The sequence below is a fragment of the Piliocolobus tephrosceles genome, chromosome 8 (genome assembly GCF_002776525.5).
Source record: "Piliocolobus tephrosceles isolate RC106 chromosome 8, ASM277652v3, whole genome shotgun sequence".
NCBI classification, from domain to species: Eukaryota; Metazoa; Chordata; class Mammalia; order Primates; family Cercopithecidae; genus Piliocolobus; species Piliocolobus tephrosceles.
The window spans coordinates 100172852-100193761 of record NC_045441.1 but is presented as its reverse complement, the minus strand read 5'-3'; the positions used below and the strand labels follow the sequence as shown (position 1 = coordinate 100193761).

At 38.2% G+C, this 20910-nt stretch overlaps 2 protein-coding genes across 10 annotated transcripts in view; one reads left to right on the top strand and one right to left on the bottom strand.

Annotated features, from left to right (window-relative positions):
* Nucleotides 1–1528: 1528 nt before the first annotated feature.
* On the bottom strand, nucleotides 1529–19437 carry DUS4L (dihydrouridine synthase 4 like). 6 transcript variants are annotated; one of them, XM_023183085.2, is made up of 7 exons: nucleotides 19139–19437; nucleotides 16223–16359; nucleotides 8668–8789; nucleotides 6116–6233; nucleotides 4676–4798; nucleotides 3391–3617; nucleotides 1529–2678 (listed from the first exon to the last, which is right to left on the bottom strand). In XM_023183085.2, the coding sequence occupies exons 2-7, from the start codon at nucleotides 16336–16338 to the stop codon at nucleotides 2431–2433; spliced, it is 954 nt and encodes a 317-aa protein (XP_023038853.1). In that variant the 5' UTR covers nucleotides 16339–16359; nucleotides 19139–19437; the 3' UTR covers nucleotides 1529–2430. The 6 variants fall into 6 exon arrangements, with proteins under 6 accessions (XP_023038853.1, XP_023038852.1, XP_023038854.1 ...); XM_023183084.2 differs by having other exon boundaries at nucleotides 19177–19437; XM_023183086.1 differs by having other exon boundaries at nucleotides 18711–19355.
* The window catches only part of COG5 (component of oligomeric golgi complex 5), a 371971-nt gene continuing 369777 nt past the window's right edge, over nucleotides 18717–20910 (top strand). For 2 of the 4 annotated variants that reach the window (XM_031936064.1, XM_023183075.2), the window contains exon 1: nucleotides 18717–19581. In XM_031936064.1, the coding sequence (XP_031791924.1) occupies nucleotides 19395–19581 (187 nt within the window). In that variant the 5' untranslated portion in view covers nucleotides 18717–19394. The remainder of the gene's footprint in view (nucleotides 19582–20910) is intronic. The other 2 variants (XM_023183076.2, XM_023183077.1) reach the window with 2 other exon arrangements.

Sequence of the window (20910 nt, the reverse complement as noted above, 5' to 3'; positions counted from 1 at the left end):
GCTGGATTGGGTGATGCAAATTCAGCCAACGCGCTTAAGACGCACTCCTTTCCGGTCACCTCCTCTCTTTTTATGGTGGGAACTGTTTGTGTCCAGAATTAAACTATCATTTAATAAGGGGCCAGGATGAAGTGATCGTGCAGCATTTTGTTCTGGAGAAGGTAGGATCAACTGTAGTATCACAACATATTCCGTAGGCGTTCCCATTCCCGTCCATGGGCTGGGAAGAGGCAGTAAACTTTAGCGTGATGTTTGGGGACTGGTGCGAAAGGTGGGTATAGGGATATTCTTTTAATTACTATTTTCCAGCTTTTCAAACTGCGTGTACATTTAAATTGTTGAAGAGTTTTTTCAACATTGACAACGTATCAGGAGTTTAATAAAAGTACTATCCTGGTGACAATTACTTGGGGAATAGTAAAATGCTGAAAATGGATAATGATAGAACATAAAACAATCAAAAACACATTTAAGTTGGTGCTTTCTCTGAATTTATCACCAATATTCTGGATCACGTGTAACAGAAAAATAGAAAACACAGACTTTGAACATAACCGTAAGGAAGATTTTTTTTAAAAATTTTTTTTGAGATGGAGTCTCCCTCTGTCTGTCACCCAGGTTGTATTGTGACGGTGCGATCTTGGCTCACTGTAGCCTCTGCCTCCCAGGTTCCAGTGATTCTCTGGCCCCAGTCTCCTGAGTGTCTGGGATTACAGGCGCCTGCCACCATGCCTAGCTAATTGTTGTATTTTTAGTAGAGAGAGGGTTTCACCATGTTGGCCAGGCTGGTCTCGAACTCCTGGACTCAAGTGATCTGTCTGCCTTGGCCTCCCAAACTGTTGGGATTACAGGTGTGAGCCACTGCGCGCAGCCAGGAAGTTACTTTTTTTTCTTTTTTTGAGACCAGTCTTCCTCTGCCACCCAGGCTGGAGTGCAGTGGTGCAATCTTGGCTCACTGCAAGCTTCACCTCCCAGGTTCACACCATTCTCCTGCCTCAGTCTCCCGAGTAGCTGGGACTACAGGTGCCCGCCACCACGCCCGGCTAATTTTTTGTATTTTTAGTAGAGACGGGGTTTCACCATGTTAGCCAGGATGGTCTCCATCTTCTGACCTCGTGATCTGCCAGCCTTGGCCTCCCAAAGTGCTGGGATTACAGGCGTAAGCCACCGGGCCTGGCCAGGAAGTTACTTTTAATCAAAAGTGTTAGAACTTCCACACTGGTTCCTTCCAAACACCGAGCACATTACTCTAGTGATGATGCTGTGCTCACAATACTAGGGTAATTCAATTCAGAGTTCTGACCATACCTCCCTATTTTGTACAGTATTCATAGAAAATGAAAAAGCCAGTTATCTTTAAAAAAAAAATGCATTAACTGAAAAGTGAAAACAGAATGTACTGAGAAAAAAGATGGCACCACGGTGCTTACGTTAAAATGGATTCATTCAATATTCCCAAACGTTAATTAAACAGTTTTACATAATTGTTTCCTTATAACAGTTTTCATGTTGGCAAAATAAATAATACTTTAATTATGAACTGTTTTATTTCAGTCTGAGATACTTAATTCTTGCAGTGCATGCCCACCGATAACAAAATCTATTAATAACACTCCCAAACCATGGGACTTTAAAGTTACAATCAACTGCTGAGAGGCATAAAAGTAATATCATTAAACAGAGAGTATGAAAATTAGGTTTTAAAATTAAAAACAAAACCTGGTTACTATTCTCTAGGAAACATTTCAAATATATAATCATCTCCAGCTTGGCTATCAAATTTCCGATACTTAGGATATGGTAGATTGCAGTTAATTTTATCTTTTTAGGTAGCAGGTATTATTAAGCTTTCAATCTTCGGAGGATCTAGAAGTTTTGAAATGTACCAAATTTAATGTCATTAACCAATTGGAATTTTTAATATAAGTTCTGAGTGCAATTCGATTCAGAATTTCCTGTTCTTTTTCATTTTGGATGGATGTTGGTATTTGTTCCACCACTTTTTTTGCACCTGCATACTTCTTGTTAACTTATAGATACTATGAGCCATACTTTCTTAGTATTGAAATAAATTTTATTTTAAAATGTTAAAAACATGATAAAACATGATTCCTTTAGGAAAAAATTCCCACTCTACCCATTCCCCTAATATAACAGTATTCAGAGCAGTATTTGTCAATGTTTGCCTAGGATGATCAGGATGTCTGAACCACCGGGAGTTTTCTTTAAACTGTATATTTCTGGGTCTACCCCAGATCTACCGAATCAGAATCTCTGAGGGTGGGGTCTAAGACTGATTGTTAAAAAATGCTCCCAGGGATTGTTTTTATACTAAAATTTGGGAGCTACTAGTTTAAGGTACAAAATCTGACCTTCTGTGGTTTCATTGTGGGTCTAAAAGTATATATTAAAATTATTTGGGAAGTCTAGTCAAATGCCATAATGGTCTGTAAGGTAATCTATGATTGCTGACGTGCTTGACAGAGCATTAAATACCCTTTTTTCCTGCCTTGAAGTTATCTTTTCCATCATGTACATTAAATGTTGATGGAAACACATGTAAGGAGTCCCGAGTTCAAGAGCAATGTCAACCCAGTCCCAGATGCATTTCAGTGGGGTTTCCTCATATCCAGCAAACATGGCCGGGTTTGCTAAGAGTCCTCTTGCAACCATCACACCTACAAATTAAAGCACACCATATTTGTCCATACATTAAGAACCCCTGGTTATTAGTTCAAGCTCAATGAAGCAAACAGAATTTTTTTAAAAAAGTATTATCACCAAGGTTTTGTGATGCCTTTATTACATTAGTATGTTTAATTCAATTACAAAAGAATTAATTTTGGTACCTTTTGTAAACCAGGAAAGTTTAAATGTACTTATATAAATCTTTATTTTTTTAAAGATTTCTACATTAAACAATTAGTCTTTAGTTTTTCTTTAGGGTAAATCTAGACTGTCATAAATTGGGCTGCTTAAAATTCAGTTTATCTATATTTTCCCATCTAGCAATCACAGGGCTTGGCATGCCAATAATTTAAGGGAATAATGAAACTAAGCAGCAGTTCTGGGGTTCTTTTAGCTCTTATCATTCTCGAGTCCACTTACTCTCATTTCTAGGTGCTTTATTTACTAGTAGGATATCTAGAAAATTCTTCACTTGTCACTAGATATGATGGCGTCAGAAAAGTAACTGAATTAATTTATCCCAGTTAAGATAATCTATGTTTTTCCAGGTAGAAAACTTAACATCATTTTAATAAATTGCTTAGCTTAAAACAGTACAATGGGAAAATATGGCTTAATGTTAAACAAAACAAATGAAAATCAATATTACTTCCCCACTCTCATTTCTTCCCAATTAAAAGAACCCAAGTATTTATTTCTTACCATCTGTCCCAGTAATGTGCCACACATTTTCTGCTTCCTTTAAGCTTCTGATATCTCCATTAGCAATCACAGGTATAGACATATTTTCCTTAATTATTTTAATGGAATCATAGTGCACTGGCTGATGTCTTTCTTCAGCAGTTCTTCCATGGACTGTAATCCAGGAAACTCCTGTTGCTTCAGCCTTTCGACAAAGATCTACAGTTCTTTTAAGGTCATCATGGATCCTACAATTTCAAAATTACATTTATCTGTTCACAGCACACAAATCTTAATGCTAACATTAACTGACTAAAATGATATTTCATCTACTAAATTAGTTAGCTTTGTTATATCATATTATTACTATATGTCATTATCAGCAAGGTTTTCTTCTGGGATCAGTTCCTACCCAAGACCTCAAATTTAGCTATTTCACTACTGACAACAAAGGACAAAAAACAAGTTTTATCTTAGACCTAGTGCTTCTATGCTTTGGCTTTGATAAATCAAAGAGCCATGAAAGTACTGTCACAGATGAATTTAAACCTTAATATTTGCTGTGCATGCCCCCATCCCCAAGTGGGAGAACATAATACTTCATCTTGAAATATGTTTTCAGGCTGGGCACGGTGGCTCACTCCTGTAATCCCAGCACTTTGAGAAGCTGAGGCAGGCGGATCACTTGAGGCCAGGAGCTCCAGACTGGCCTGGCCAACATGGGGAAACCTCGTCTCTACTAAAAAATACAAAAATTAGCGAGGTGTGGTGACACACACCTGTAATCCCAACTACTTGAGAGGCTGAGGCATGAGAATTGCTTGAACCTGGGAGGCAGGGGTTGCAGTGAGCCAAGATCGTGCCATTACACTCCAGCCTGGGCAACAGGGTGAGACTCTGTCTCAAAAAAAGAAATGTTTTCAACCTGTCACGGAAAAACTGATTCCTGGTTTATTTTCTTTTCATTGTGAAATTTTAGTGCAAATATTTTTCCTGTTTTCTATACTTGGCACCGGTAATGTTTCTTAACATTAAATACTACATAGCTAAAGTTGAAAGTTTGGTGAAACTTACAATAAAGGGAGGCTATAACTTTTGTTAAAAGTACAAAGAGGAAGTTTTTCAGGACTATACATGAAAATTATGGTATATATTCTTTTACTAAATGTCTTATTTTCAACACTTCCATACACCAGCTACCAATTTATTTAGGATAGACACTCCTAACAGCATCAGACAAAAGGAATAATCTTTTATTTCCTAAGTAACGGATGATTGTATCAATAGATTGAAATATTGTCTTTACCTTATTTTAATAGAAACTGAAAATCCAGGGGTTTCCACTTGATTTCTTACTTGTTTCACCATATCTCGAACAAGCTCTGGCTTGTTTATTAAGCAAGCCCCATAACCTTCTGCCATTGCCCACCTTTGTAAAGCAAACATATGAACAAGTGAATTATAAATAACTGGAAGAGAAGACAAAATTCTGAAAGCACTGAAATATAAGTGCATCCATTTCTCTAGTGATCTGGAATAGAAGCAGATTTTAAAAATTCATAGGTTCAACATTTCTAAGTGGATCAATATGAGATTAGGAAAACATGTTCCCAGATCAAAAAGTACTCAGGAGAAATGGTTTTCATTGGCAAGTGAGAATATTAAGTTAAAAGTCATTCAACCAAAACAGGTTTAAATATTTCAAGTAATTAATTGCAATGACTTCAGATTTCAAAAATTCCAAATTTGATGTTTATTGTGCATAACGAGGTTTTATTAGTCTCAATAGTAGAAAGATAGTTTTGGCTTACAGCATTCCAATACCACTAAACAGCTTATTTAACTCTCCTAATAAGTATACAAATATGTCTCATCTGATTTGGATTACGCTATACTTAACAACTTTGCTTTTATTCTGTGGACACAATTTGAATTACTGATAATCTACTACAGTGCCAGTACAGCAGAACTATTACTGTCAGGCCAGGTGCGGTGGCTCAGGTCTGTAATCCCAGGACTTTGGGAGGCCGAAGCGGGTAGATCACCTGAGGTTAGGAGTTCACGACCAGCCTGACCAACACAGAGAAACCCGTCTCTACTAAAAATACAAAATTAGCCGGGCATGGTGGCGCATGCCTGTAATCCCAGCTACTTGGGAGGCTGAGGCAGGAGAATCGCTTGAAACTGGGAGGGGTGGTTGTGGTGAGCCCAGACGGCACCACTGCACTCCAATTTGGGAAACTCCATCTCAAAAAAAAAAAAAAAGAAATATTATTGTCAAATTAAGTACATCCTATCAACACCCAGTTACTTAAATCCCCTTAAATTTTTATAAGGGGAACTAATTAGGAGAAAATATGTGGTGATTTCCTAAGTCAAACAATCAGTTTTCAGAGCAAGCATATCTGACGTGACAGTAAAAATACATTTTAGGGATTGCCGTAAACATTAGATTCTCATATAACTACTTATGGATGAGATTCACGGCACAGCCACATAAAAATTCTATTGGTGAGGGGAGACAAAACACCTGTCTATACATCATTTCAGTCATCAGAAAAGACCTTTGAATTTATGTTCCTAAATTACATTTCCCTATATTTTCTTCCTTCTTGTTTTGAGCCCCGGGGCTGTAACTCTATTTTCTTTTTAAGTTTTGGAAAACTAGAAAGATATTTTACCATGTTCACACATAGTTTTTTTTTGTAATCTTTTGGAAAATTCTTCCAACTTCTTTGAGCTTTACCTCTGAGGACAACCACAGTTAATGTCTATTCCATTCGCATAAGGACAGACTATACGAGCAGCATCAGATAAAAGTCTTGCATCGTTAGCAGCAAACTGAACAATCAATGGGCAATCACCTGACAAAATGAATAGCTCAACATTAAAATTCACAGGAAAAAACCCTGCACACACACACACCAAACTTTAATGTTTGTATAGGAAAAAGAGCAATAACGATTTTTAGCCTAAAAGCATCTGTCCAAATAATATAACATTAAACAATTTAAAATATTTTAAATTAAAAGCAATTTACACTCAGTAAAAAATTCAAACAGTAAAAATTTGATAAATGAAAACAATTCTAACACTTTTGACAAAATAGACCCTCTTCCCAAAGGTGAGAATTAGTTTACCTGCATTCCAGAACAATTTTTTTGTATACCTGTAAAATTTAAACAAGTGTGAACATTCTATAAATACCACTATGCCTACTGTTCCTTTCTTTCCTGATATATCTGGGAGATGTACTCAGTTCTATTTTCTTCTTTATAGTGGGATATTCTGCTATATGGATGGACCATAGAATGTATTTTTAGACTGTTTCACATGCTCTGAGTATATTCATAGGGTAAATTCTTAGGAGCAGAATTGTTAATAGGCATTTAGCATACAACATTGTGACAGATATTACAGAATTATTGTCCAAGAGTTTACCAATATATACATACACCAATATGGATAAAAGTTCTTGTTTCCTCACAACTTATCATACAGTGTATATCTAACATTTGAATATTCTAATTAGTGAGCTCTTTTCATATTCTTTACATTTTTCTATATATAGTTTTTCCATTAGTCATTCCTTTTATTTGTAATTTTTTTATAAAACAAATTAGTATTGCTATCTATCGTGTTATAAATATTCTCCTCAGTTTTTTGTCTTTGAGCATATTTGTGCTCTTACATATAAAGGTTAAAAATTTTTTTTTTTGAGACAGCGTCGCTGTCTGTCACCCAGGCTGGAGTGCAGTGGCACAATCTCAGTTCACTGCAACCTCTGTGTCCCAGGTTCAAGTGATTCTCTGGCTCGGCCTCCCAAGTAGCTAGGAGTACAGCCGCCTGCCACTAAAGCCAGCCAATTTTTGTATTTTCAGTAGAGACAGGGTTTCACCATGTTGGTCAGGCTGGTCTCAAACTCCTGACCTCAGGTGATCCACCCACCTTGGCCTCGCAAAGTGCTAAGATTACGAGAATGAGCCACTGCGTCTGGCCCAAAGGTTTAAATTTTAATACAGCCAAATGTATTAAAGTTTCCTAGGTTTTAAAGAACATCTTTTTCTTATCCTTGGATCACTGTTATGAACTCTTTTTAGATGTATTTCAACATTTCTTTTGAGGAATACTTGTACGAGAATCACTGGGTGTTTATAAAAATGCAGACTTCTTGGCATCATCCTAGTTGCATTGATTCAAGATTCCTATGGCAATCCACTGATTTATAGGATTATGATGGTTTAGGGGAATTTGCTTTATTCTTTATGGAGATGTAAGGTGCTTTCTCTTTTGTAGCTCAAGAGAGTTACAGAATTTCAATTTAACAACCATTTATTGGTCTAATATATTTCCAACACTGTACCAGATGCTAAGGATACAAATCAAGCTATTTCTATAGCTACAGCCCTCAAGGTGGCCGAACCTAATGGGAGAAACAGGCATATAAAGAGAAAATCATAATGCAGTAGAATTAAGTGCAACATAAGAGCCTGTGCTTAGCAGGGAGGACATGAGTAGAGGATGATCAAAAAAAAAAAAAAAAAAAAAAAGATTCATGGCTACAAATATTGAGAGCTGAATGAAGAAACATAAACTACAGTTTGCAAGAGAGAGAGAGGGGTCTGGTGTGAGAAGACAGGGTATGTTCAAGGACTTAAAATGACTCAGGAATTTTGAAGGATAAAGTCAGTGGGCATGGGGAGAAACTGAAGGAAGATAAGGCTGCAGAAGATATATTTAGAGGTCAGATTATGAAAAACTGTATATTAACCTCAGGTGCTGAAATTTTAGTCTTTAAGCCAGTAGTTCTCAACCTTTAACAAGCTCAGAATTACCTGGAAAGCTTTTTAAAACACAGATTGCTGGACCACATATCCAGAATTTCTGATTTAGTATACCTGTAAATCTCCCTTTCTAACAAGTTTCCAGATAATACTGATGCTGCTGGTCTAGGGATCACACCTTGTGAACAATGAGAGGAAAATTTACATTTTCAATAGGTTACTTGGAGGATAGTTTGGAATGGTACAAGACTAGAGGCAGTGTGACAGGCATCTACTCTAATAGCCCTAGTGAGAGGAGAGGGTTTCAAAGTGGCCTTAACGCTTTGGTATATACACTGATAGTTTACAAGGCATTCAGTAATAACAGGTAAAAAATACTTATTAAAAACACTAAAGAACTAAAACTTTTTCATATAAAATCTCTAAATTGTGTTGTTTCTGATTAGACAAGATAGTTGAGTTTGTAAATAAATTTAAAAAGTTTTACAAAGTCAGTACACTTGGTTTCACATACCTTGGTTTGTGGTAAATTCACTGTCTCTGGCTTTTATAGATTTGACAAAATCAGCGGCAACTATCATTGGTGTATAACACAGATCACAGCTGTATTTTCTTACTAGTGTCCTAAAAGCCAACCTGTGAGCATATAAAACCTTAATTATGCATTTAGAAATACCACAAACATATTTTAGTGCATTGTTAAATATTTTTCAGAGAAAGTTCTACCTACGGGGAGATGGAGGATACTTTTCCCTATTATTCCTGCTAAGTATTACTAAAAACCCTGGATATTACATACAAAACAAACACAAGAAAATTTTGAAAGGTGAAGAAAAGATGGCCAGACAGGCTAGTGACCTCAGGACCTGAGGGATGACAGGGTGGTGAGTTCCCTGGATTTTATTTTTGTCTCAAATATCCTAGACTTCAAGAAGCTGGCCAACTGGAAACAACAATGGATGCAGACAAAACCAGCCCCAACAAAAGCCTTCTCTAACCAAGGGACCAGGAAAATGTTCTGTCTGACCTAGTAAGACAGAAATCTCTTAGACAGTTCTACTCCAGCCAAATACTGTAGAAAAAGCTATGGCTTTATCTCCATTAGCAAAGGCCAAGTGGGAATCCTAGACTTCTACCCTCCAAAGGCTGTTAACAAGGTGCTCCAACATTCTACTGAGATGATGTCCGAGAAGGCCAGGTAAGGATTTGAAACTTTCATCTCTGGTGGCCAGTGAGGTCACTCCCAGCCCAGTGGTATCAGTGGAGGCCACAAGGGGAGCCTGGACTTCCATGCCTGCCAGCAGTAATGAAGCACTCCTCTTCCTCACTGCTTGGTGTGGTATCAGAGGAGGCATAGTGGAGAGCCAGGACTTTCATTATTGCCCAGCATATATGAGGCTACCCTCACCATGGGGAACTGTAACTCTCATGTCCAGCAGTAATGAGGAGCTCCTCACCTACCAGATGTCGAAGGAGGCCAAGTGAAGAACTTGGACTTCTATCAGATAGTAGTGACGTGGCACCACTCCCCTAATCATTCCTTGCTGGAGTGTTGTCAGAAAAAGCCGGTTAAAACAGAATGTTCAATAGTCAAAATCAATTAATCTAATCCATCATATTAACAGGCTAAATAATAAAAAGCACGTGATCATGTAGATGCAGAAAAGGCATTTGACAAAATACCCATACCTACTAAAAAAAAAAAGCTAACTCTCAGAAAACCAGAAGTAGAGGGAACCTTCCTCAGTTTGATAAAGTGCATCCATAAAATTCCTACAGAACACTTTTGCCTTAGACAGGAACAAGGTAAGGAAGTCTGCTCTTATCACCCTTATTCAACACAGCACTGAAACTTTTAGTGCAATAAGGCATGATAAAGAACAAAAGGTACATGATCAAAAGGAAGAAATCCAACTGTCCTTATTTGCAGATGACATGGTTGTCTATATAGACTCTGAAGGAATTTACAAAAAAACTAGAACCAACAAGTGAGTTTAACAAGTTTTCAGGATATAAGATCAACATATAAAAATCTATTTCTATGTGCTAGCAATAAACATGTGAACACCAAAAATTAAAAATTCTATTTACAAACATGCTCAAAACAAACCTAGGTGTCTTATAAAACATGTACAGAACTTGTAACCTGAAAACTACACAAAACTGATGATAGAAATCAAAGAAAATCTCAATCAATGGAAAGACATATTGTGTTCATGGATTGGGAGACTCAACACAGTAAGAAAGTCAATTCTTCCCAAGTTGAGGTATAGGTTTCACACAGTTCTTATGAAAATTCCAGCAAGGTTTTTTGCAGAGATAGACAAGGTCATTCTAAAATTTATTTTATTTTATTTTATTTTTTAACAAGTGTAACTCTTTATTAAGATAGAATTGTTCTTATTCAAGAAATAGATGAAAATGGTTAAGTACAATTAAATGGCTCCACAAGTCTTACAATGAAAACAACAGTCCTGCCAGTTGTTCTTCCCAGAGGCAAACACTTTTCATTCTCTTAGTTTTTCCTTCTGTTAGTTACCTTCATGGATTTTTCCAAATTGTTATTTTTTAGTTTTTCAAGTGAATGCATATATTAATACGTAAAATTTTAAAAAGCTTCTTCAGTTTATAATGCATTGTAACAGTCCCCTGCCCCATCCCTCCTAATTCTCCAGATCAATGACTTTTAACTCTTCCAGCAATGTCTTCTGTTTTTTCCCTCACATAACTACTTAGTTATTTCTTGATTATTTTATACATTATATAGTGACTTCTGGATATGACAGGTGAGGATTTAGCTCTTACACCATCACTATCTTCACTTCCTCCCATATTGTCCCAAAGTGGTTACCATATTTAGGGGCTAAGCAGTCACCACATCATTATGACTGTGTATGTATTGTTCCTTGCTGAGAAAAACAGCGTATTATGCTCTTCCTATCCTGTACTTCTTTCTGCCCTAGAATTAATGATTGCCTAGCCAACCCTTCCCCCTTATTTTTTTACTTTTGCTTTATTTTCAATGAACTTTCCAAATGCCCCAAATTTGGCAACAACTTATTATTTTTAAGAGAAGGGATCTCACTAAGGTAGCCAGGCTGGTCTGGAACTCTTGGGCTCAAGCCATCCTCTTGCTGAGCCTCCTGAGTAGCTGGGACTACAGGCATGGGCCATTCCACCCAGCTAACCTACTAATATTTTTACTGTTTCTTTTTAAGCCAGCTCCATAGCTGGAATATTGCCTGTGTTGGATCCTATTTGCTGGATCTATGTCATTCTCTGGTTTGTGTACTCCTTCACTTTGCTGGAGTATTTTCTCCAATAGCTTCTCAAAAAAGGGTACATGGAGGTAACCCCTGAGTCTTTGCTTGTCTAAAAATGTATTTTACCTTTACCCTTGATTATTTGGGTGAATATAGATTTATCAGTTGAAAATAACTTTCTAGAATTCTGAAGGCATGGTTCCATTGTTTTCAGATTCCTTTTCAAGACAAGGTCTCTTCTGTCACCCAGGCTGGAGTGCAGTGGCACAATTACGACTCACTGCAGCCTTAGACTCATGGGCTCAATTGATCCTTCCATCTCAGCTCCCTGAGTAGATGGGAATACAGGTGTGCGCCACAATGCCCAGCTAATTTTTGTGTTTTTTGTAGAGATGGGGCTTTGCCATGTTGCCCAAGCTGGTCTCAAGTGATCCACCCGCCCCGGCCTCCCAAAGTGCTAGGATTACAGGTGTGAGCCACTGTGCCCAGCTAGTTTTTCTTTTATTCTTTCTCTACTTCCTTCATTTCTCAAAGGCATCTCAAACTCAGTGGGCCTAAAACCAAAGTCAAACTCCATCAGAATATCCTGCTACTTACAACTTTAAAATATATCTTAAATCACAATTTCTTACTACATGCAACCCTTTGGTTCAAGCAACCATCATCCCTCACTTGAACTTAGAATTGGTTTTCCTGCTTCTGTATTTTTTTTAAATTATAGAATATTTCAAATAAACCATGTGTGGTTTTATTCTTTTTACTACATAAAAATAATGAAGATGTGCCAGGTGTGGTGGCTCATGCCCGTAATCCCAGCACTTTGGGAAGCCGAGGCGGGCGAATCACCTGAGACCAGCCTTACCAACATGGTGAAATCTCGTCTGTACTAAAAATACAAAATACAAAAATTTATCCAGGCATGGTGGCGTGCACTTAGTCCTAGCTACTTGGGAGCCTGAGGCAGGAGAATTGCTTGAATTTGGGAAGGCGGAGGTTGTAGTAAGCTGAGACTGCATCACTGCACTCCAGCCTGGGTAATAAGAGTGAAACTGCCTAAAAAAAAAAAAAAAAAAAAAACATGTTTAAGCGCTTACATACTTAAACATGAATTGCTTTAAGTGTTTGGCATTCGCTGTTCCCGTGCATGCCAGCAGCTTCTTACTGCAAACACCTGGGACTTACTATAGAGCAGCTGGAGTACATTCCGCCCACACACAGGACAGAGAGCTGACAACCAAGGAGAGAGAGGAATCAATACTCCAGTTTTTCCCTTCCATTTCCCTGTATCTCAGCAGTATGGAGCTTATTACCAGTGAGAACCTGCTCGCTGACTTTAAACTGGTTTTCTTACCTTCTCAGTTCAATTTTTCCATACCTCAACTGATGGTTTCTGGTATGACCTAGCAAATAAACTGCTTTCACTGAAATTTCAGTCTTGGAATCTACTTTGGGTTCCCCAGTCTAAGACAGAAACATACTCATTTTCCCATCACTGGACTTCCAGGTTGTTTTCAATTTTTCACTGTTACAAACAAGGCTGCAACATTTATCTACAAACCTCTGGATATACACATAGGAAGCTTTTGGTATTTCCACTAGTGAAACTGCTCAGTTGAAGGGTATGTGGATCTTCATCTTTAATAAATACTACCAACATTTGAAAAGCCCGACAATGTCAAGGACTGGCAAGAGTGTCACATGTGATGGGTGTGGAAAGGCAGCTCACTGTAGCAGGTGCTGGGGAGTCAGTCAGGGTTTTGGAGAAGCACTTATTTATAGCAAGAATGTTTCATAAATGGTATCTGATAGAGTCAAGAGTAGTGAGGAATAAAAACAAGTGGCTTAGAAATAATTATAGATCTAAAGTCAACAAAATACTTTTTTTCTAATGTAAAAATACATACTTTTTTTAGAGGGAGGGGGAACAACTTAAACCAGAAAACACCTTCATATTAATCATTCTTCTCATATACTTCAAATTTGTACTTAATGCCTTTCTCCTCTTGGACATCAGAGAGAACACCTGGGTATTCTGGCAGAAGTTTATATTTCTCCAAATCAATTTCTGGAAGAAAGGTGTCACTTTCAAAGTCTTGCATGATCCTTGTCACAAATAGTTTAAGATGGCCTGGGTGATTCATGGCTTCCTTATAAACAGAACTGCCACCAACTATCCAAATCATGTCTACTTTATTTGCTAATTCTGGTTGTTCAGTAAGTTTTAAGGCATCATCCAGACTTCTGGCAAGAAAATGAGCTCCTTCTGGAGGTTCCTTGAGTTCTCTGCTGAGAACTAAATTAATTCTACCCTTTAAAGGTCGATTCTTCTCAGGAATGGAGAACCAAGTCTTCTTACCCATAATCACCAGATTCTGTTTACCTTCTACTGAAGAGGTTGTGGTCATTCTCTGGAAATATCTGAATTCATTCCTGAGCGGCGGCCAGGGCAGGTCCCCGTTCTTGCCGATGCCCATGTTTTGGGACACAGCGACGATGCAGTTTAGCGAACGAACCATGACCCTAAAATTTATTTGTAAAGCAAGGGAACTAGAATAGCTAAAACAATTTTGAAAAAGTAAATAAATTGGGAAGAACCAGTCTACCTGATTTCAAGACATATTATAGAGCTATATAGTAAAACTGTGGTATTGGCAGGGAAAAAGATACAAGATCAATGGAACAAAATAGAAAATGCTGATTTCTCATAAAGAAGCAAATAATTAAATGGAGGAGAGATAGCCTTTCTTTTTTTTATTATTTTTTTTGAGATGGAGTTTTACTCTTGTTGCCCAGGCTGGAGTGCAATGGCGTGATCTCGACTCACTGCAACCTTCACCTCCCAGGCTCAAGCGATTTTCCTGTTTCAGCCTCCCAGCAGCTGGGACTATTGGCATGCACCACCATGCTGACTAATTTTTGTATTTAGTAGAGATGGGCTTTCACCATGTTGGACAGGCTGGTCTAGAACTCCTGACCTCAAATGATCTGCCCACCTCGGCCTCCCAAAGTGCTGGGATAAGGATTTGATGGCGTGAGCCACCGTGCCTGGCCCACAGCCTTTCAAAAATGGTGCTGGAGTAATTGGACACCCATAGGCAACCTAACCTAAGCCTCACACTTACGTAAAAGTTAATGCAAAATTGATCATGGACTTAAATGCAAAACCTAAAACTATAAAACTTTTAGGGAAAAAAACTGAGGAGAAAATATTCAGGATCTGGAGCTACATAAAGGTTTCTTACACTTGACATCAAAAGCACAATTTACAAAAGGAAAAATTGATAAGTTAGACTTCATTAAAATGAAATTTTTGTTCCGCAAAAGATCCTGTTAAGAGCATGAAAAGACAAGCCATATACAGGGAGAAAATATGTGCAAATCACATATCTGACAAAGCAGAATATATATCTAGAGTATATAAATAACTCTCAGCACTCAATAGAAAACAAGAAAACATATGGATAAAAGCACTTGAATAGATACTTATACAAAGACAACATACAAATGGCCAATAAACACACAAAAAGATATTCAGCATCATTAATCATTAGGGAAATGCAAATTAAAACTGCAATGAGATACCACTTCATACCCATTAGGATGGTTATAACAATAAAAAAAACAAAACTCCCAGAATATAACAAGTGTTGATGAGGATGTAGAGAAATTAAAACTCTTGTTCACTGCTGCTGGTAAGGTAACATGGTGCAGCTGCTATGGAAAGCAGTATAGTAGCTGCTCAAAAAATTAAACATAGAATCACCATATGATCCAGCAATTCTACTTCTGGGTACACAGTCAAAAAAGAATTGAAAGCAGAGTTTCAGAGACCTGTTATGAACCATGGGTACTTGTATATGGGTATTTGTACACCCATAGTTCATGAAAGTTTTGTTTGCAATAGCCAAAAGGTGGAAGTTATCTTGTGTTCTATCAATATATGAATGGATATCAACAGATGAATGGATAAACAAAATATACATAAAATGGAATATTATTCAGCCTTAAAAGGAACAATAGTCTGATATATGCTACAACATGAATGAACCTTGAGGATGTTATGCTGCATAAAATATTAGCAAAATAAATCCAGTTTTGAACAAATACATATAAGACTTATATGAGGTACCTAGAGTAGTGAAATTCATAGAGGGAGAAAGTAGAATAATGGTTGCCAGGGGCTGCTGTAGGGAACAGTGGAATGGGGAGTTATAGTTTAATGTGTATAGAATTTCCATCTTCTAAGATGAAAAGAGTTTTAGAGATCAGATGCACAACAATGTGAATGTAATTAACACTACTGAACTGTATTCTTAAAAATGATTGAGAGGTAAATTTTATGTTATGTATATTTTATAACAAACTTTTAAAAAAAAAAACTCAATAGTAAAAGAGCAAACAATCCAATTAGAAGATGAGCAAAAGATACGAAGAAATATTTCTTCGAAAACTGAACACACCACTACCTCAGGACCCAGTAATTGCACTATTTGTCCCAAGACTTAAGTTCACATAAAAATCTACATATCAATACTTATATCTACTTAGTATACACTATATACTTATAGGTAGGAGTTACAACCACCACCATTTTTATAGATATAAAAAGTGCAGCTCAGAGAGGTTGTTTACTCAGGATCACATATATACTCGGCAAGTAGTAGCATCATGACTCAATTCTAAATCATGATTCCAAAGCTAGGAGTTTGAAGTTCCCATATGGTTGTGGTCTTACAGTACTTTTAAAAAGTCAGAGCACAAAAGGGAAATTTCATCTTAGTTCATTAACCATTTAGCAACACTTACTTTGAATATCGAACCATTGGGGCACAGACTTTTACCAGCTGTCCAGAATGAAACATTTCTATGGGATCTTTTTTTCTTTCTTGACATATTGTGGTTTGCATGCAGTCACTCTTCATTAATACAGACTTGTTTCAAATCTGAAAAAGACAGTAAGCTTGTATAGAGAAAATATGCTTTCACTATATTAATTCCATTCTAACAATTTCAACTGCCAACAATGTGTATTTTTTATCAGGCTTGTGGGCTCGGAAATTTTTTTATTAATAGCTTCTTTTCACAGTATCCAATATGATACTATAGAATGCTGCCTCTATTTGTAAGATAAATAGATGTGGAAAACTACCCAAGATAGTTGTGCGAAAACAAGATGTAGAAAACGATATTTTTTCCCTAGTTTACCATGTTGTAAGTTTTCAGGTTATTTAAACATTTCTTACATGCTACTTTGTTGGGATTGGTAAGCCAAGAAATTTGATTTATTTTATATATAATACTTGACTAGCATTTGGAAATATCTTGTTTTATTCAGGAAAGTTAAATGGCATTAATAGAGCAACACTAAGTAGTCAGTGTTTCAAAAGATATCCTGGTGCTTTTATTGTAATTCTTGAATCCTGTTGTCTGTGAATCAGAAGATAAACAAACGTTAATTATTTTTAAAAATTTTAATGTGATATTATCTAGTGAAAATTTCAATTATAATTCTACAATTGCATTCTAAATCACTTTTATACCCCAAGAGGTACAGGTACAAGTGATGAAATTATGGAGTTTATAAATGTTTTATATTTGCTATACTTAAAATCCTACCATTTCACAGTGTTGGTTACTTTTCATATTCCAGTTTTTGGCCTTAGTAATTTAGAAACAGATATGTATGAAGGAAAAATGAAACAGAAAAAAATAAAAAAAAAAAGAATCGGATATGGGCCAACTTTAGAACGGTCTAATTGCTCAAACTTTAGAGTCTTTAACCTCTAGGCAAAGAGTTGAAATTAAAAATAGCCAAAGTACTTAAGGATGTCAGGGTCTTGCAAGAAACTGCTGGAAGCACCAATATTTAAGTAACAGAGGAAAAGGGGAGAGCAAAAAAGACTGAAGATGAACTTTGGAGCTGGGAGGAATAAACCTAAAGAGTGATACTCAGAAACCAAGAGAGACCATTATGAAGGAAGGAGGGGATAGGTATCTTAAACATCAAAGTAAGGCAAAAATAAAGGGTGCAATGGCAACAAGGTCATTAGTGATTTTAGCAAGAATTATTTCATTTTTATCCACTCCTGCAGTCATAGTAAATGGCATACAGAAGGCCTCAATATTTATTTGCTTAAAGAATAATCAGTAGCTTTCAGGGGGCTGGGCTCACACCTGTAAACTCAGCATTTTGGGAGGCCAAGGCAGGAGTTCCAGACCAGCTTGGGCAATGTAGTGAGACTCCCATCTCTAAAAAAAATTATAAAAATTAGCTGGGCGTGGCAGCAAGCACCTGTGGTCTCAGCTACTCTAGAAGCTTAGGCAGGAGGATCCCTTGAGCCCAGAAGGTTGAGGCTGCAGTGAGCCATGATCCTGCCACTGCACTCCAGCCTGGGTGACACAGCTAGACCCCAACTCAACAAAACAAAACAAAATAAAACAATCGGTAGCTTTCAACTTTAGTTGTATACTACAATGAACTGGGGAGCTTTTAAGAACTGGGATGCCCAAGCCATACTCTAGACCAATTAAATCCAAATGTCTGGGCTCAGGATGCAGGCATCAGTGTTTTTATTAAAGCTCTTCAGGTGATTTCAATGTGCAGCTAAGCTTGGAATTACTGGAATAAGTAAATCCAAAGATTCCAAAGCACCTGGTACAATTGTTTGTTTAAATGGGTTCCTGCCTTACCTATTAGCTCCTTTTAGGATATCGATTGAGTCTTATGTTTGTAAACTCATGACAGCATGCAGAGTAGGGGGGTCAAAACTTTCACTCTATGAATGAACATTATTCACTCTTCTAAAATCTTCCACTGGGGGGAATAAAGTCAAGGAAGGAAAAATAATTCCTAATTCACAAGTAATGAATGAATCACTCCTATTCCCATCATGACTAAGATCTTACATAGCAGGGAAAATCCTCTGAGACAAAGAGAGCATAATGCAGTGTAGCATAAGACTTGCTTACCTGAGGTGTTATGAGTATGAAATGCATTTAGATTTATAAAATACTTAGAACAGCGATAAGCACAGGATAAGCAGTAGCACCTTTTTGAAACAGAATGTAGAAAACCACGTAGCTCTGGAACTGGACAAAATTGGTTTCCTGGATACATACCTACTGTACAAAATGAAAAAGTCATATTACAGTTTCTTTTTGCGAAGAAGTTTAAGACTTTCTTGCATACTTGTGGTTGATTGACCCTGTTAATTTATCAGTATTTATCTTAGAAGAAAAAAATCTAGGTAAAAAATGCGAACGTATTAGCTGAGAAGATACAATGGGAACCAACCTGATGCTCTTACAGCCTCAATACCGTTAGTTGAGATATAGACAATCTATCAGTTTGTAATTAAGAAAAAGTCTGGCATGTAGCTGAAAGTGAGGAAGAGGTAGAAAAGGCAAAAGGTCAAAGGTCTCGTGGAAGGAAGGAGGGTAGAGACAGTGAGTTTTATTTGTCCTTTTATGGTTCAGTCTTCCTTCTTCATCGAGTCTCCCTAATTCTCTTCACTCTTCATCCCCAACAATTTTTCTTCCCAAGCATTTCCTGCGGGCTTTTATTACCCCAGGAGTGCCAGTCAAGGAGTGGGACAGATACAGCTGTGTAGCAACTAACGCCTGACTCTTGTTAGTGTGGAGGGCAAACGAAGCTCCCTGAAACCTCCGCTCTGCTCTCCTGCCTTACGCCGCACGGCCCCTGTTCTGAGGTTTAATACTTGCTTCACAGATAGGCGCTGCGGCCACGTTCCGGTGCCCACCTTCTCCTTGGCCCGGGCACGACGCCAGCCCAGGAGGCGCGACCCAGAGCTGCTGCGAAAGACAGAGGAAAGCGCCGGCCGGATGGCCTTGGCTCCCTCGGTGCGCTGGGCGCAGAGCACTCGGACCCCGAGCGCCCACTGCTTGAGTAACCACGCGGCTCCTAGCCAGGCTTAGCCCAGCCGCCGGGTAAGTCAGTTCGCCAGGCCTGCCTGGAGCCATGGGCTGGTTGGGCGGGCGGCGCCGAGATTCTGCGTCACCACCTGGGCGGGGCCGTTCTGCAGTTGACGACATCAACCCGGCACCTGCCAACATGGAAGGTGGCGACGGCAGCGTCGTTGTGGCTGGCCTCGGGGCTCGAGGTTCTGGAGCGGCTGCAGCGACAGTCCGGGAACTTCTGCAGGACGGTAAGGAGACGGGGTCTGACCAGGTCGTGGGTTTAGGGGTCTGCGCTGCTCCGCACCTGGACAGCGAGGTGTACCCAACCCGTTGCTTTGCAGAAAGTTTTCCAGTCTGAACGTGACCACTCCCCTCCGCCTGGCCCTCTGGCTTGGGTACTGTTTTAGGCAACCTGTTTCCTCTGGGACTGGCTCCCTCTTTTCTGGTGTCTTGGGGACACCTGGTTTCTGTTTGCTCCTCATTTCAACTCGACCCCCCCCCCATGCCTCCAGCTTCCCTGAAGTTTAGGGAGACCAAACCCTGTGGCCCGCGTTGGCAGCCACAGGCTGCTGCCGCAGTTCTTGAACGGGTGTAGCGTTCGAGCTCTTCAAAAGTGTAAGATCTAGAACAGACGGCAGAAGCATGAGGAAGTAGGGCCTTGTTTTAAAGTAGAACTGGAAACGCCTGCTCCTTTAACAAATGGACTATACAGGTCACCCCCTCGCAGCCGGTTTTTTTTTCCCCCCTCCTTTATGAGGCAGTTATCCACAGTGAGACGTGGGGGAAGGTTTGAGGCATTCGTTCAGGTTGAGATTAACCATTTGTACGGAATCTAGCAGTCAGATTTATTGCTAGTCAGTTTGGAGAGAAGTTGCCCAAAATAAGAAAAGTTAGATATACTTGAAAAGCATATTCAGTCAATCCAGTTACCATGTCCCGAATCTCTTATCCTTCAGAATAAAGTTCAAATTTATAAGCATAAAAATAAAGCCTTTCTCACGTGTTTTTAATTTTTTCTCTAGTGGCCATCACATTCTACCTTGTACTAAAATCATTTGTATACTTTTTAAAAATCTCTTCTGTATGGTGAACTTTTTTTTAATATCCCACAATGTGAATAGCAGTATCTTGCATACAGTAGGTGCAGAATGTTTTTAAAAGTGATCGTCGCAGTTAGAAGCATATGAACACATTTGAAGACCAAAGTGGGTAATAAATGAAATAAAGTTCTAAATTGTTATTTTCTCTGACTGTTGAATATTTTATTGTCATCCTGAATTACATGCTTTCTCATGATAATGTATGTACTTTTGTCAAAAGCAATGATGTTTTCTGAACTATTTTGTGTTGGAAACTAGGTCAGGGTCTCTGTCTAAAACTTGGTTAAACTGAATGTAAATTAAGATACAAGGCACAGACCCTGATATATTTGCAATTGCCCCTGATATATGTGCAATTCTTGCCCTCAAGTAGTTCACCATCTAGTAGAGGAAATAATCTTGTAGAGCTATAAAGGTAGGTGCTGTAATACAGTGATGTAAGTTAGCAATTGGATTGTGTATAAAGTAGAACATTAC